The 17153-nt window shown below is 28.8% G+C and overlaps 2 protein-coding genes across 3 annotated transcripts; one reads left to right on the forward strand and one right to left on the reverse strand.

Moving 5' to 3' along the window:
* Positions 1–1816: 1816 nt before the first annotated feature.
* LOC112594510 (tetratricopeptide repeat protein 7B) lies at positions 1817–7233 on the reverse strand. Of its 2 annotated transcripts, none has more exons than XM_025339325.1 (17): positions 7060–7233; positions 6588–6876; positions 5774–5925; positions 5536–5704; positions 5235–5447; positions 5050–5176; positions 4864–4988; positions 4690–4801; positions 4482–4629; positions 4219–4407; positions 3982–4160; positions 3644–3926; positions 3425–3566; positions 3127–3353; positions 2429–2533; positions 2282–2373; positions 1817–2213 (listed from the first exon to the last, which is right to left on the reverse strand). In XM_025339325.1, the coding sequence occupies exons 2-17, from the start codon at positions 6700–6702 to the stop codon at positions 2081–2083; spliced, it is 2511 nt and encodes an 836-aa protein (XP_025195110.1). In that variant the 5' UTR covers positions 6703–6876; positions 7060–7233; the 3' UTR covers positions 1817–2080. The 2 variants fall into 2 exon arrangements, with proteins under 2 accessions (XP_025195110.1, XP_025195103.1); XM_025339318.1 differs by having other exon boundaries at positions 6939–7233.
* Positions 7234–11103: 3870 nt separating this feature from the next.
* LOC112595596 (lysine-specific demethylase 3A-like) lies at positions 11104–16947 on the forward strand. The gene is made up of 6 exons (XM_025340865.1): positions 11104–11753; positions 12260–12324; positions 12858–12995; positions 13065–14842; positions 15175–16041; positions 16543–16947. The coding sequence occupies exons 1-6, from the start codon at positions 11677–11679 to the stop codon at positions 16747–16749; spliced, it is 3132 nt and encodes a 1043-aa protein (XP_025196650.1). The 5' UTR covers positions 11104–11676; the 3' UTR covers positions 16750–16947.
* The last annotated feature ends 206 nt before the right edge of the window (positions 16948–17153 follow it).

Genomic DNA, 17153 nt, shown 5'->3' on the forward strand with positions numbered 1-17153 from the left:
ATCAGATTAGTAGTAGAAGTGCACATATGGTTTTTAAAAGTATACTAATTAACTTAAATATTTAGTCCAATCCCATCTGAAATTTCTATACCATAGGCTTTATTGATTTGCTAAAATAATGTAAATCAATTTCATACTTGTAACTTCAAACTTCAAAATAGACCCTTGTCTATGAAATTGGATCCAAAATAAAAACTGTTATCCAACTGGAAGAAATAGATGACACCCACAATGAAAAATAATTGCCATCCCTATAATTTTTTTTTTTTTTTTTTTTTTAATATACAGTGAAACCTCTAAATACTGGACACTCTTGGTCATCAACATTTTGTACATTTTTTGGAGGTTGTGAGGTAGTGGAAGAGTAAGAAAAAAAAATAAACAATCTCAAAATATATCAAAAACATACACAAATGCATATTCATATTATTTGTATGTATGAATATACTTTTATGTAATATTATTTAAAACAAAATTTAATACCGGATGAGACGGTTATTTTCTATAATGCATATAATGCCATAAATGTCTTTTATTTAGAAATCATTCTATAGATAAACAGTGAAAAGAAAGAATGTCCACAATTTAGAGGTCTATTAAGGGAGGTTTCATTGTATATACTTGTAAACTCAGTGTTTCTCAACCAGTGTTCTGTGACACACAAGTGTGCCATGACCGTGGTAAATGTATATAGTGTGTATTATTAGGTATTAATTTTTGATTATATAATATATTAATAATAAAAATGCCTTTCATTGTTTGCTTTTTATCATTTTAATACTAGTGTTCCATGAAACTGTATAGTTATAAAAAATGTGCCGTGAGCATAAAAAAGTTGAAAACTGCTGTAATATTAATGTTACCTTTTGTTACTACTAGCTATACTTAATATTGTTTATTAATATCAAGAATAATCAATAGTTACGATATTAACATTTAAAAAATAAAATTTTTGTATAATTTTCAGTTGAAATGATTAGTATTATTTGTTAAAAGAATAGCCTAGTATAAATAATGTAATAATTTACTATTTTTTTTATTAATATGTTGAAACATTTTAAAACTAAGTAAATTTAGAAAAGACGGTAAAAGTAGTATCCACTCTACAGTATGTTTTAGAGTATACTTAATCATTGTGTAAGTTGCTGAGCAAAGATGGTTAGTTAGTTTGTATTAAGTATTTATTTTTATTGCTATTATATTTATTTATTTTACTATTAATAATAATATAGTAAGCGTTTAACACTAAATGAATTTAAAATTTATCCAAAAATGTTATTGCCCATTGAAAAGTATAATATATATAAAAGATTGAAAACTTAATGAAGAATATTGTTGCATAAGAAAATATCTAAAATCATTATTCTTTGTTTAAATGTCATTCCTTCAAATATAAATGTCTATAAAAAATGTGGGCCCGTGTATTATTTAAATTTTTGAATTTTGATACAAAAAATTTCTGAATAATTTATATTACACTTTTAAGGCTTAGGAATATACATTTTATCGATTAATACAATTTACATTTTTTTTTTTTCAAGAAAATTAACTAATTTAGATTTTAGAAATTTTCAAAAATCTTTATTACTGATATAGAGTGTTATGTGTCTGTAATTGGAATCGTTTAACAATAGTGATTGAGTATTTACCTATTTTGATAGTTTAAATAATAACCTAAGAAATTATAATAGTTTAATACTTTGAAATATATCATGATGTGTACTGTATTTATAACACAAGAAACCTAATGTATTTTTTTTTTTAAACTGATAAGACGTCAATCAGATGATGGTTCTTCTATTAAGTAAAACTAAAGTTATAGATAATTAAATAAAACTGCTACATTTATTAATAAACAAAGATTTGATCAAATAACATAACAAGTATAATCAAATACAACAAATAAAAAGTAAAACTATTAACTATAATAATTTAATACTGCCAACTAACAAGTATGTCAACTTGTTTATAAAATAATAGTACATGGTAACCAGTAACCCCTTCCTTCTTTTTGTCTACTAGGTAACCCATACAGTTTAAAAATGATTAAATGTTTAAAAAAAAAATAAAACCAATAGTTTTAATCAAAAGGTAAAGGAATGCTTGTGTATTGCATTATTGGACAGACCATTTCTACTTGTAGAGCAGTGGCCATACTGTCCGTGGCACTGTCAGTCTCTCCCAAACTCTCCAAAACTTTCCCCAAATTATACCTGTAATGTTTAAATCAATAGCTAAAAACATGGAACAATATATTTAATTTATGTAAATTTTAATGTACCATGTTTCTGGAGCATAAGGATTTATTTTTGCAGCATCTCTTAGTGTCTTTTCAGCTAATCTATGACTACCCAGATAATGGTACATCAAACCCTATATAAAAAAAGTACTGTAATTAAATAACTAATTGAAGAATAAATATAATTACCAAATGTTGTAAGCTTTTCAAATGAGCTGGATGTACTGTTACTGCATTTTGATAACATTGTTTTGCTTCATTGAACTCATTTCTTTTTTCGTGAAATAACCCTCTCTGTATCAACATGGTAAGAGAAAGAATTTATTTGTGAAATAATAGTTAAATTTTATGATTTATAATGACAAAGATTACATTAAATTTAAGTATCTACATAGGCACATACAATACGACAGATAGAACTTTAGTGAAACCCGTAATTTAAGATAGTACTATTAGTCAGTAACATAATTATGGGGGGAGATAGATATATTACTTCTTTGACTCCCATTTTTTAGCTTAATTTAAATGGTTATAATTGTATTTTCCGTTTTCACTATAATAAAATGCTGGACCATCAATAATTTTAGTTATATCTTCCCATTCAAAGAAATCTTAAATACATCAATGCTAATAATAATACTACACTTTGATCTTAGCTTATCAATACTATTTTAATTGTTTCTATTGAGGTCAAATACCACAGCAGACATTAGCATTTAAAAATTATACTCTATGTATGCCTATGAGACTAAATCATAATAATACAAATGCAAACAAATATTAAATTATAAAATAATAATAAATAAAAAAAAAAATTATGTCAGGTAATCTATAGAAATATAGATCTTATTAACCTTAGTTAAAAGTAATATATGAAGCACATTTACCATGAACATAATGTGGTGTGATAATGGAAAAATACTAGCAGCTTCCAATAAACAATTATTTGCTGAATCAAATTGTTCTTGCGACAAGTATACCTCAGCTAAAAGTAACCAAACGTTTTGCTGTGTGTGCCACACCGTATTTGTCACTGGTCGTTGGGGTACCAATGAACTAATAGATGACGCTACTTCTGATAAGGCTTGTTCAATACGTGCTGGTCCCAAAGAATCTATTCAATTGCAATATATTATCTTTAAAATCAATAAAAATATTAAGCAACAATGTGAATGAGTGTATTACTTGAATCTTTATCTGAGAGTTCAGTGGTATAAAGCTGAAAAATACTGCGAGTATCAGTATGTTCTATAGAAGGAGAACCTTCGTTGCTAGCAGAAGAAGCTTTGCACATAGAAAGCATATGTTTAGCTGTCACAAGTGCAACCTTTTGAAATATAATACATAAAAAAATATATATTTATATAATGCATAGCTATAAAATCAGTTAAGTAATTTAATTACGTCAGAAGCTTCTGTCTGCAACTCAATCCTGGCTCTAATGAATAATAAACCAATATGATCGGGAAAATCTTCCAAAGATGACTCTAAAAGAGATTTGGCTTCGTTTATTTTTTTCTGAGCACTCAACAATAATATAGCTAACTGCAATGATGGCGTATGTTCAGGATTCAGTGTTAATGCTTGACGTACTTTAGAAGTAGCTTCTGGCACTTTAGCCAAACAGGCATAATAAAATGCCAAATAATAATAAACCAAATGATCATTGGGATCCAATTGTTGTGCTCTAAAATAGTTATCGTTTATAAATATACATAAATAATAATTTAAAATAATAGTACTTTGTAAGAGATTCGAGGCATAGGGCATGATATTTATCCTTGACTGATTTCAAAAACGAAGTCAATGCCATACACTGTGCTCCAATACCTATGTACAGATTACATCTTGATAATAAATTTTCCGAATGCAATTTTTCTCTTTTAAGAGCTTCTTGACTCCAACTTAATCCTTCTTCCATCTAAAATTAAATATTAGTATTAATATTTTTTCAAATTAGCATAATTTATAGAGTAAACCTTAAATAAATGTTGATAACAAATACGAGCAGCTAATAAACATGGAACAACTGCTTTGGGTTGCATATATATGACTTGAGTCAATACTTCTAAAGCTTTAATATGACGACCAGCAGCTTCAAGACATAAAGCTTGTTGCATCCAAACATGAGCATCATCAGCAGAAAATTTCATTGCACGTTCAAAAGACTAATCAAATTTTATAGTTTTATAGATAATAATTAAAATTAAGTATAGTAGAATACATATATGTAAAAGCTAACCTCATACAACATATTATATTGACCCCAAAGAACTAATGCAAAGGTAAGGAGATCATAAATGGCTGTGGCTAAACTAAATGCTCTAATTCTTGCTTCTTTGAATTCTGGAGACTGACTAAGTACTGCATTTCTTGCTGCCATTGCTTCACTATTGTTAAATGGTACAATTAGTAAATTTGAAATTATTTTTTAAATATCAAGCAATTACCTGATAATAAGCAATAATATTACTTCTTCATGTTCGCTTCTAGGCATGAACATATTAATAGAGTTATATTTTTTTGGTCTTCTTATATTCAATGACTGTTTTTTAGAGGGAGCTAAAATAATGATAGAAATCAAATTTTATATTTTATTTAAAATTTTTATGATAAGAACTTACTACTTAGAGTTGGAAGTGAATAATATTTTGGAGAGACTTTGCGTAAAAGAAATTCAGCAAATTGATATGTTAAAATAAGTCTAATGGAATGACTACCATGAGCTTCACAAGATGATAATATATTCCTAAGTAAAAACCATAAGAGTTATAGGTATCTACTTTATGTAAGTTTACTCATTGTTTTACCTGAATGTTGTTATGGCACCAGCATAGTTTGAACTCTCAATAAGCAACAGAGGCAATCTCAAGATAGCTGTCTCTACTAAGATACTCAGAGAATGTGTCATATTTACAGGCTGTGGAGAATGTGAACCTGTAAAAGAAATTTACATCAAACATTTAGCATATTAAAGAAAGGATAAAAAAAATACCTGTAGCAGATGTAGAATTGCTATTTGTAATTAATGGTGCATTACCACCAAGTGGTGATGGTAATATGAGCTGATTTTCTTTGTTGTCTAATTCTTGTAAATACAAAATGCCTAAATTGGCTGCTTGTTCATAGTTTTTAATAACGCCTTCAATCCATTCTGTTTTTTTAAAACGAGAACTAGAAGTTGGTTTTAACTTTTCTTGACATAGACCTATGATCATAATTACAAAATTAATATAATTAAAATTATGTTTACATTACAATTATTTTCAATAGAATTTTGAACAAGCTTAACTTACCTTTAACTGCAAATGACTCGGACAATATCCTTATGTTACGGATTTGTAAATCTGTTTGTATTATTGAATTTAACTTGGCTTCAGTACAATGTTCCAGTGCTTTGTCATAATGACCACAAGCATAACACAATTTAGCAAGCAACATATGACTATCTATACTTAAGCCAGACTAGAAATAATTTGAATTAAGTTAGTAAAGTATAGGTACATAATACCAATATTATTATTAATTTATTACTTGTGTAGAGAGCTCACTAATTGATTCAGTTAAGTATGATTTGGCTTCAGTAAGACCACCACAAGCTTTTGCAATGTTGCTCTCAATAGGAGGATATTCCTCTAAAAACATTTCTAACTTTGCTTCACCAACCATTAAATTGTACAGTATTGCTAAAAATGGAAAAAATTATAAATTATACAAATATAATAATAATTCATGAAAAAAATCCCTTATTAAATATTATAGAAACATAAAGGTCTATCTTAATATAGACAGTACAATTGTGAATTGTTTAATGTTATATTATAGATCATAGATATAATAATAGTTGCATTGATGCTATAATTTAAATAAAGTACCTATACAGTCAAATTACAATAGTTGAATATTTATGAATATTATAGTAATTCAAACTAAAACTTATTGAAGAGTTAATAGTGATTTTCTCAATAATACTTTAATAATTATAAAAAATTTATAAATAAATAAATGTATTATGTTTACAATTATTAATTGACAAAAATATACATTTAGGTATAGTGCACTACTATCCTGTTTGTTAATGTTCTGAAATTAATTTTCTCATTAATTAGTGACTATTATAAGGATGAAAAATCTGAAATTTTTTTCTTTGATATTCATTTTTAATACATAACTCAGTTTTACAACTTTTACCACCCTATTTACTTACTCCAGTCCTATCATCTTATAAAAATATTATTACTATATTAGGCATATTATCATTTATTTGTGCTGGAATAAACTTATTTTTACATAGTTACTGGTCACTATAAGATTGTTGTGAAATATATAGGTATCTGAATATACTTGCCTTTTCCAGAAGATAACTGTTCAACGAGTTCCAATATCTTTGACCAATTTCCTTCTTCTCGACATCCGGCCAATTCGGACTCAATCCTGGTGCTTTTCACATTTTTACTGGACATTGCGTCGATATGTGTCTTTCAAACTAATCACCGTAGTGAGGTATAAACAATTTGAGAAAACCTCGCAAAATTTCCTATTTCACCACTCGAATACGTTTGTTCGTTAATATTTTTAATTTTGGACGCAATAAGAATAAGAAATCCTAAAACCAGTCGAATACGCCATATTGGTACCTAATGAATTGAAAAGTAATCGTAAATAATACTCAGATTAACAAACTAATAAATGTCACTACATGTCAGGTTATAGAAGAAGTGATAGTAATATTACTAATTTAAAATAAGTAAGTAACCAGCTCAAGGTCGTAAATCGTGATATGACGATATTTCAAACTAAAATTTTCAACTACTTCATACCCAAGCAAAAACGGTGAACACTGAGCTGAACCTAACCTAACCTAACTGAGTACTGGCGACTAGCGAATATAAAGTCAAATTACAATATATTAGTCGATTACGAAACGAATGATATTTTGTCACAGGCATACACATGAACAAACGTGCACACGCTCTATGACACTACACTGTGACTGCGGTGCCACCAATGATAAGAAACGATTGGGACCGGGCTTTTACAATTCGTCGAGAAGAGAGAGACAGAGTGGTAGTGTAGAAAAAAACATAAAAAATAACAACAAACAATAACATCATGTGATACGTACGGAAGTCGAGTCCCTCGACCGACGATCGAAAATCATCACCGCCATAAAGGCGTAAAGCCATTTGCCAGATGACAACGACGATAAACCGTTTATTGTGGCGTAGTGTGTGCGTTTGCAATATTATAATTACATAATTATACGTTTTTCTTAAATTAAAGTTTAACTTATTAATGTAATTTAAAATGTACAGATTACTGAATAGGTACAATAAATATTACTATAGCACATTTAAATTGCCTACGGCTATTATTTAACCCAGTAATAGATGTATTAAGTATCAACCCTGAAAACGACGGGCGCAACTGGTCTATTGATTTTAAATGTTTTGTCGTTTTGAGGATTTTAACGCATAACGCAATAATAATTGATACTTATATTATGCTATATGAAAAAGTAATTTTAAGCTCAATTGGTAAAATTTGAACTCCCATAATAATAATATAATATATTATAAAATATCTCATGAAAATGAAATATAGGTTGACATATTATGGTCTTCATTCAGAATATCTTACATAGTTACGTTTTAGATTAAATATAAATGGTTTTATATACAATGATATATACCTACCCATTAGTATCATTTAATTCAAATTTAATACATTGATTACAGTGACCTACTCAATGAAGTGCTCTCGACATTCAACTATTTATTTTTTTTAATATTTTTATATTTTTTATAAGTGTAAGTACCTATGTAATATTTGATTGAAAAAGTCTTAAGCATCATGAAGATTATCAATATTTAGATATTGTAAAAATACCAGGTGTATTGAAACAATTATATTAATAAATAAATAAAAAAAAAAATATTTAGATATAAGTAGGTAACGATATTTTTATATATCGGCTACGCGTGGTTTTAGGTATTATATAAATTATACATAGGTATATATATTTTTTAAATGAATTAAAAAAATGAATTTAACAATAATATCTATCATTATATAAAGAATTTCGATCAAACTTCTCTAGTCATTACCTAACATCTATAAGCATTACTAGTGGTGGTGATATGCAATTAAATTATAATATTTAGTGTTGTGTGATACTAAGAGTAATAACACAAATGTATTTATAGTCCTTTATTATTAACTCCAAATCCTGTCTGTGTATAAAAATTGTCTACGCACTAAAGGCCGATGTACAGTTTTCACCAATTATATTTTAATGTAATATACATAATTATTATTAATATAAATAAATTTTGTGGTATGATATACATAAAATAAATGCTGAATATGCATCATATATGTTAGGTATATATGCTTCTGTCGCCTCTGACAAAGCATTTGACGCAGCTACATAGCCAGCGTCTGCGATGCTTTAATATCACTTGGAATTGTTAAACCAAGAAGCGTCCTGGTACTGGTGTCCCAATAAGATAGTAGACCGTCCAAGAAAGACTCGCATCTTCAGGAAGTTATACCAGACAGTTCTCGGGTACAATGAAATGGTTTTCAAGTTGTCACTCGTTAATAACAATTATTCTGCGATTAAAAATGTACTAACAGTCAATATTAAGAAATTAAAGAAAGATAGATGAAAGTAATAATTGTGTATTCAAGTCAACACTGATGCTTGGTAAAGCCTTATCATTTATTGGAGATGAATAAATTCAAGGATAGCTTTTCCAGAATCATTTCTAAAAAAAAGTACTAAAAACTGGGACGATACAGCCACTCTGATTGTCTACAACAACTTTGATCCGATCATAGATGAACTGGTGTTTACGAAATACATCTCAGAATTCACTATTCAGAAAATTAGGAAGACCACGAAAGTCGCTTTCGACCGATAAAGCCGGCACTCTTCTAGCATCCCGAACAAAAACTTCTCATCTAGCTATCGTCAAATTTATTTACTTAACATTCCAGATCTGAACAAGCTGTCGGAGTGGCTGCTCAAAGTTCTCTCGATGCTAATGGTAGTAACCAAAGAGTCTCTAACCAGTTTTATTTTCACAAGAGTATCTACATATAATATTTAATTACGTAGCTTCGCCACGCCACAGATTTCACTACCAAAGTGGTAGTAGACCTCGATCATACCAAGAATCTGTACATGTCGGTTTACTCTAGACATCAAGAATGCCTATATCATACAGTGATAAATGCAGCACTCAAGAAGAGATGCTTTACTTTTGATTGAAGGAAATATTCATTGGGGGAGCATAGGTCATTGAGACAAGGAGGCCATATGTGGCATACCGCAGGATTATGTCTTTGGCTGACTCTTTGGAATGTAGTCTAGGATGAACTTCTCACGATGGATGTTACGACAAGTGTCCACCTTGTGAGTTTCACTAATTATTTTGCAGTCGTGATGAGCACACTATGTCTTTCAAACTAAACTGGTTGGGGCTCAGCAGATCTTGGCATCCATTTCAGTAATCCCTTATCTACGGCCAATATCCCGAATATTCTTTGTGGATTGGTCTTTGAAGATCTATCAGCCAACCAAACCAGGATGTTGTTAAGTGTGAAGCATAAAGATTTTATAATATGGTAGACAAAATTCTGACCTAAGGGGAAGGATTTAATCGTAGAAGAAGACCAGGTAGGATGCTGAAATATTAGTTTCGTATACACGGTAATCAAGAGCTTCAAACTTTGACAGGCTAATAAGAGTTTGAAACAGCGCCAATGATTATATATTTTATCATATCTATTGTTGTAAAAATTGATTGAGTGTAATATTTTTATCTACATTCTATCATTTAAACGAAGATTTGGTGATTAAGGCGGGGTTTGTACCGTTTATCTTCCTTTTAATGTATGTTATTTATACTTCAATAAATGATGCTGTATTAAAGACAGAATTTTGTGAAAACAGTAGGTACTATCTCTATTTAACGGTGCAAAAACAAAATGAATACATAAGAATCCATGGTGTCAATTTTCAGCATACTAAATTCAAAATATTGTATAAAATATTAATTTCTAAAAAATGTAAACTAAATATATTGTTAGACTTACGTTTTAAATCAAAATCAAACTACTACAACCACCGTATTATTGAAAAAAGACCAAATTAGTATTTCGGTAGGTACCTACCTCCAAAGTTCTAGTCCAGTGGTTTTCAACCATTTTAACAATGTTACACACTTTATTTCCTAAACAATTTTTGCGGTACTCCAATTCGTACGATTAATGATTTAACCTATCTTTATGTATATTATTCATCAGTTTTCACCGAATATCGATAATAATACATACTTATAAAATTATAAATAGATTTATCGCGGCACTCTTCAAGGGCGCTCGCGACACACCAGTTGAAAACCACTGTCTTACTCAGTAATCGTTAAAATTTAACATGAACTAATTATCTATTAGTCATTTAACTAACAATTTTACAACAAATTACAACTATAATGATTTTAAATCGTAAATCAGGAGAGCTCATGACCCGGCCAACGATAATTAATGCCAAATTGTCAGTTTTCACTTGTCAGTGGTAAATCGTCGAAATAACTGCCTATTTCAATTACGGGTCAGTAAAAAATAGTTTTTTATTAATAATGTAGTGCTCTAATATTTATTACAGTAACAACGATGGTGGTCTAGTGGATCCGTAGACCTTAAACTAGTAGACAGTAGTAGTATACTAGTATAAGTTCTGCGGGCGGATCATTCCGTAAAAAATATAAATATTATTATTTATTTTTACTATTATCATTACAATATTATCACAGATAACTCTGTGATTATATTTTTATTATCTATCTCATACCACATTCAGTATACCGCGGAAAATCAGACTCATCCATAAGACTGCGATCTCATATTCCCATATTACCACTCCGTGTAGTGTATACCCATAAGTTACAACCTATTATCCCGATTCCCGATGTGCAATGATAACAGAGTGCTCGTGTTTGTGCGTGCGCACTGTGACCGATACCGAGCGACGGACTACACAACTTCCTATACAAATACAATGCACCGTGTTGTTGATAACGATAGCATAGACCATTCGAGAGGACGGCGAAGACGTTCAATTCGAGAAATTCGTTTATTAAGGAAAGCGTCTTAAATCTCTTTTGATTGGGCAACCGTTCCGCTGTCGCGCGTCTTACTGCTCACACAGCCTCGTACGCTTGTGATCTACATTCTACACAGATCTAATTTCACCTTTTTCGAGCATACCTAATTGGAACGACTGCAAACTTACATAGTCCGCTGTCTGGCAATTGTTCGTCTGTTAGTCTACGGCCTCATCTCGTGCAGCCAGTCCCCAAAAGAAATGCGGGTTCATGTTTGGCCGTCGTGCGACGTAGATTTTGCCTGTCTTGTAAATCGTTAAAACGATGTTCGGCCCCAGAAACGATATGTTACCGCTGAACGGAGCACAGAGTGACAATGTCCAGTTACAAACAAACGTCGAGTAAGCATGTCAATAATACCTTTTATACATGCTGAAGCGATATTTTCTTAGGCCATACTGGGTTATTGTACTTTAAAGTAGAGTAGTGGTAGAAAATTGAAAATGGTCAATTTCTTAGGGTCCAGCTCGTAACTAGAGTACAGTGTATAAAATGTAAATTTTGATAAATCTACTACACCAATAACAGTAGGGGGTATACCAATTTGTTTTGGTTTACTTGTGGCAATAAATTTTAGTTTTTTTAAGTCAAAATAATTATTATTGTTGGCAAAAATTTAATGTTAGAATTATTTATTAGGTATATTATGATATGAACTGTATATTTTATTTTAAAATGGACCTACAAGTTTCTTATTAGTAGATTCTTTTTAAAATAAAAAGAGCTAATTGTGACTCATACCTAATCTAAAATATTTAAAGTATATCAAATCAAAAAGTATATACATTATTTAATTAATATATATTTCTTACTTCTTAGAAAACTAACATGGATATTTTACTTTTAGAATGAAAATAATAAACGATTATGTAGAAGTTATCAGCTCTTCTGATGCCGAACAAATTATTGAATGTAAGTGTAATGCATTTATTGTTATATTTATGTAGTCAGAAATAGTGTTAGTTATTGGTATAAGAAACCTCAAATCTGTTCTAATAAGTTGTTTTTGGCAAATAATTTTAAGGATAATATTATTAAAAAATAACCCGAAGTTCAGTTTTATACAGAAATTAAATTAATAAATTCATTTTTTATTTATTCAATTTTGGAAAGAGAGATCACTTGCTAAATTTGCTTAAAGTCAGGTTCATACTATGTTGTATACAATTAAATATATTCAACTTTTACGTAGATAATGTATTACCAAAATTTTGTTTTTTACATAATGAATATTTGGAACATGACATGATACGGTTTGGTTTAAACCCAATTTAAGCCTAAATCTTGAATCTACTTCACCAAATGGTATTAACTAGCCAAATTAACAAATACTATCATTGTTTAAAACTTTCATATCCAAAAAATAAAAAACAGATGTTGTTTTCAAATACTTATTTTTAAAATAGTTTTAAATATTTAATAATTTTTTTAATTTGATGATATAGGTGAAATTATAACTGAAGGAGAGTTTGAAAACAATACATTCACAAATTTAGAAAATAATTTACCAAATGATACATATAATGATAATCAAGACTCTATTTCAAGATGCAAAATGTCTACAGAAGATTTATCAACAACAAGTAATACAAAATTAATAAAATAATATTATTTCGAATTTAAAAAAAAAATGAATTTTGTATTTTGTTTAGGTATTAAAAATCAAATATTATCCGATAGCAAGTTGGAAAACAAAAAATCAACATACTTTGAAATAAATTTACCAAATAATCCATGCAATGATAATCAAGATTCTATTTCAATATGTGAAATATCTATAAAAGGTTTATCATCATCAAGTGATACAAATTATATATCCAAAGTAGAAAATGAAAATCCAAGTATAGATCATTTAATTAAATCTGAAATTGATGACATATACGAAAAAAATAAAAAACGTATAGAAGCAGAAATAAGATTGGATGATGCATTCAGAGAATGTTTAATTGAAATTAATAGTGACTTGTCTATTGATGATAAGGATATTTTTAATAATAAATTTAAACAATTAAATGAAAATGATTCATCAACAAAAACCAATCATAAAAGAAAAAAATTACTTTCAGACGAATTTGATACTGATGCTGATACTGATAGTGATACTAATAGTAATTGTAGCTGTGGCATTCATAAAGAACACTCCTATTTTGAAAAAACTAATAAAAAACGAATAGTTGATAAAATAATTAACCATTCAAATGCCATTTCAGAACAGTCTTCAAAATTTTGTCAAGAAATTGACATTGATATTGGTAATCATAATATTTTTTTTAATCAATCTTCTAAAATAGAAAATTTTAAAAAGACTTATAAGAGATTTTTACAAAAAAGTATTTGTCTTAATTTACCATCAAGAATTGATAAATGTATTGAATGTCGTGTTCACCAAATGAAAGATAATTTGACAAAACGTGATTATGATACCATTACTTGTAGGTTTTATGCATTCCGTCAATTAAGATATAAAAAATCTGGAAAATTAGTTGTGGCTGGATATCCAGATCCTTATAAACACCTTGATATCATTGATGTAGGATTGTGGTTACCTGGTAAGCATTCATCTGCTCCAAGTGATTTTATTATTAAAGCGTCTATAAAAATTTTAAAAGATACAGGAGGCCAGTTTTGCATGATAGTTCGGGATGAAATAGAAGCTTTAAAATTGAATTTGCCAAGTAATGGGAAAACACGTAAAATAGTATGGAAAAAATGTGTAAATGGAGTTAGAGAAATGTGTGATGTTTGTAAAACTACAATATTCAACCACCATTGGTCTTGTGGTAAATGTGGATTTGTAGTCTGTATTGATTGCTTTAAGGTTAAACTTAAAGGTACTCAAGTGACTGAAAAACAACATTTTATTCAAAGAAATATCAATAAAAAAATTTGGTTACTTTGTTCAAACCAGGAAGAGCACCGGGTTGAAAATCTTTCTATTACCCAAATACTGGCTGGCAATGCTTTAAAATATATTTCAAACCTCATGCACAATACATGTTATGATCGTAACATACCTTTAAGTTGTAGTTGCAATGAAAAATTAAAAAAAGTTTTTCCACCTAATTATCCTGATCCTGTTTTTGACAAGGTTCTTAATAATATCTACGGAAGAAGTAATTCTGACGATACAGATAATGAAGAAGAAAATTCAAAATTGCAAGCTATACTAAAAAAACAATATGTTAAGTTTTGCAATTTATTAAAAGTATTTGAAGAAGTTAAATCTGACAAACTTTGTACCAGTATTTCTAGAGAAAATATTGAAGATACAAATTATGCAGCTGAACATATCATAAAAAAAGAATGGCTTACACCCAAATTATCATTGCTGTCAGATGATAAAACTCTTGCACCTCATATGTGGTTGTGTGAAGGACATTTGTTACGTTTATTAGATCCAAAAAGTGATATTAACTATACAATTTTTCAGGTATTTAAAAATATTTCCATATTTTATTAGCACTATTTTAAACTTTTTAAGAATACTAATTACTATGTATGGTCTGGGTAATTAAACTATGCAATTCATTTATAAAAAAAAAATTCATAAGTATCTAGAAAAATAAAAGTAAATAGAACTGAATAGTGATAAATTTGTAAAGTATAGTTAAAAAATAAATAAATAATATTTAGACATACTTACATGTTCTACTTTACATGTGGTAGTTAGAGTATGCAAACTTAAAATAAAATAAATTATAATTGCTCATAAATTATAAGTTATAATTATAATTACAATATAATGTGTATTGGATTTTTCAGGACCAATGGAAACGTGGACAACCCGTATTAGTGAGTGATGTTGGCAATAAATTAAACTCTTCACTATGGCATCCAGAGTCATTTTCTCAAGATTTTGGCAATCAAATTAATGACCTGATTAACTGTACCACTGGTAATGTGATTTCAGACCAACCGATGAGCAAATTTTGGAATGGGTTTGAAAATGCTGAGGAAAGGTTGTGTGATAAACAGGGCAATGTAATGTTACTTAAACTTAAAGACTGGCCACCATCGGCAGATTTTGCAGAAACATTGCCAGATAGATTTCAAGATTTGATGAATTGCCTACCACTAAAAGAGTACACACACCGTAACGGTAAATACAATTTAGCTTCTCGCTTGCCAGAATGTTTCGTTCGACCAGATTTGGGGCCAAAAATGTATACAGCTTATGGTAATGCAGGTACAAAGCACAAACAAGTAGGCACCACAAATCTTCATTTGGATATATCAGATGCTGTTAATGTTATGGTTTATGTTGCGATTACTAAGAACTGCAAAGAATATGATTATGATTGGCATGTGAGGGAAGCTTTACAAGTAATTAAAGAAGCTGGTTGTGATGATTTGACATTGAGACGAATTTACGTGGATGGAGAAATTCCTGGTGCTCTGTGGCATATTTACCATGCATCAGATGCTGACTCGATTAGAGATTTATTAATCAAAGTTGCAGTTGAACACGGAACACCTCTAGAACAATTCAGTGATCCAATACACGATCAATCTCACTATCTGGATGAGTACCTTAGGGAGCGCTTGTATAAAGAATATGGAGTCAAAGGATATGCAATCGTTCAATATTATGGTGATGCAGTGTTTATTCCAGCAGGAGCCCCTCATCAGGTACAAAATACATTCATAAAATGGGTAGAACACAATTGCGCACGTTAGTCCTTTTTGTTAACACGATTGCATATGTTAGTAGATGGGTTAATTAATACATTTAAGTAAAAAAAATTAATACGATTATGTATGCAATTGTATGCAATGTTGTCAAATGTATTAATTTTACCATATACCTAATATTTAGTAAAATATGTACACTTCTATAAAGATTCATATAAAATAATAAAATATACCTAATGAATATAACTAAATAATAGTAAAATAATTAACGAATAAATAAAATTGTCAGTAAATAATTAATAATGCTTAATACTTTGTAGTTCTTACACAATCATGTAGTTAAAAATTAGGTTTGTATGCAATTGTATAGTTCAAAAAGGTATTACTGATAACAAACGTACGCAATTGTGTTTTACCCCCATTAAATGAATAATATTAAAAATAGTGTATGTATCAATGTTTTCACAATATTTTTATATTTTAATTTCTTTTTTTTAGGTCAGAAATTTACATAATTGTATTAAAGTAGCGGAAGATTTTGTATCGCCAGAAAACGTCCATCATTCGTTTCGAATGACACAAGAATTTCGGAATCTAACTGACAGTCATACTAATCATGAGGACAAGTTACAGATCAAAAATATTGTGTTTCACGCAGTCAAAGACTCAGTTTCAATATTGCAACATAACTCACATAAACTATAAGTAATATACAAAGGTATAGAGATTTTTGAATGTTAACAATATATACAATTTTGTATAAAATATTAACAAAATTAAAATAATTGTTACATCCACTAAATTTTTTTATAATTTTTTTTTTTACATTTTAATTGAAAATGGAAAATTACCATAAGTTGCCATCTCATTTTTAGTCATTTTTTCTTTTTAAGTTTTAATTATTATAATTAACATAATAATATATCAATTGTTTTAAATTTTTAAGGCTGTGTACATAAATGTTACTAATTGTTAAAACTTTAATAATGGTTAATGAAAAATAAATTGAACTATTATTTTATTATTATTTTTTAGAATATAATTTCTGTATGTGATGAGAAAATGTATATTTATTATTACATTTTTCTTGCTTCAGACTATACTTAAAT

This window comes from Melanaphis sacchari, unplaced genomic scaffold, assembly GCF_002803265.2.
Source record: "Melanaphis sacchari strain LSU unplaced genomic scaffold, SCAv2.0 Contig0_pilon_pilon, whole genome shotgun sequence".
Taxonomy (NCBI): domain Eukaryota; kingdom Metazoa; phylum Arthropoda; class Insecta; order Hemiptera; family Aphididae; genus Melanaphis; species Melanaphis sacchari.

Coding starts and splice junctions, on each gene's coding strand:
- LOC112595596 (XM_025340865.1), top strand. CDS start 11,677: ATGTTCGGCCCCAGAAACGATATGTTACCGCTGAACGGAGCACAGAGT. Junction 12,325..12,857: donor TGCCGAACAAATTATTGAAT/GTAAGTGTAATG, acceptor TTGATGATATAG/GTGAAATTATAACTGAAGGA. Junction 16,042..16,542: donor CAGCAGGAGCCCCTCATCAG/GTACAAAATACA, acceptor TCTTTTTTTTAG/GTCAGAAATTTACATAATTG.
- LOC112594510 (XM_025339325.1), bottom strand. CDS start 6,702: ATGTCCAGTAAAAATGTGAAAAGCACCAGGATTGAGTCCGAATTGGCC. Junction 4,408..4,481: donor AATATAATATGTTGTATGAG/GTTAGCTTTTAC, acceptor AAATTTGATTAG/TCTTTTGAACGTGCAATGAA. Junction 3,354..3,424: donor ACTCTCAGATAAAGATTCAA/GTAATACACTCA, acceptor GCAATTGAATAG/ATTCTTTGGGACCAGCACGT.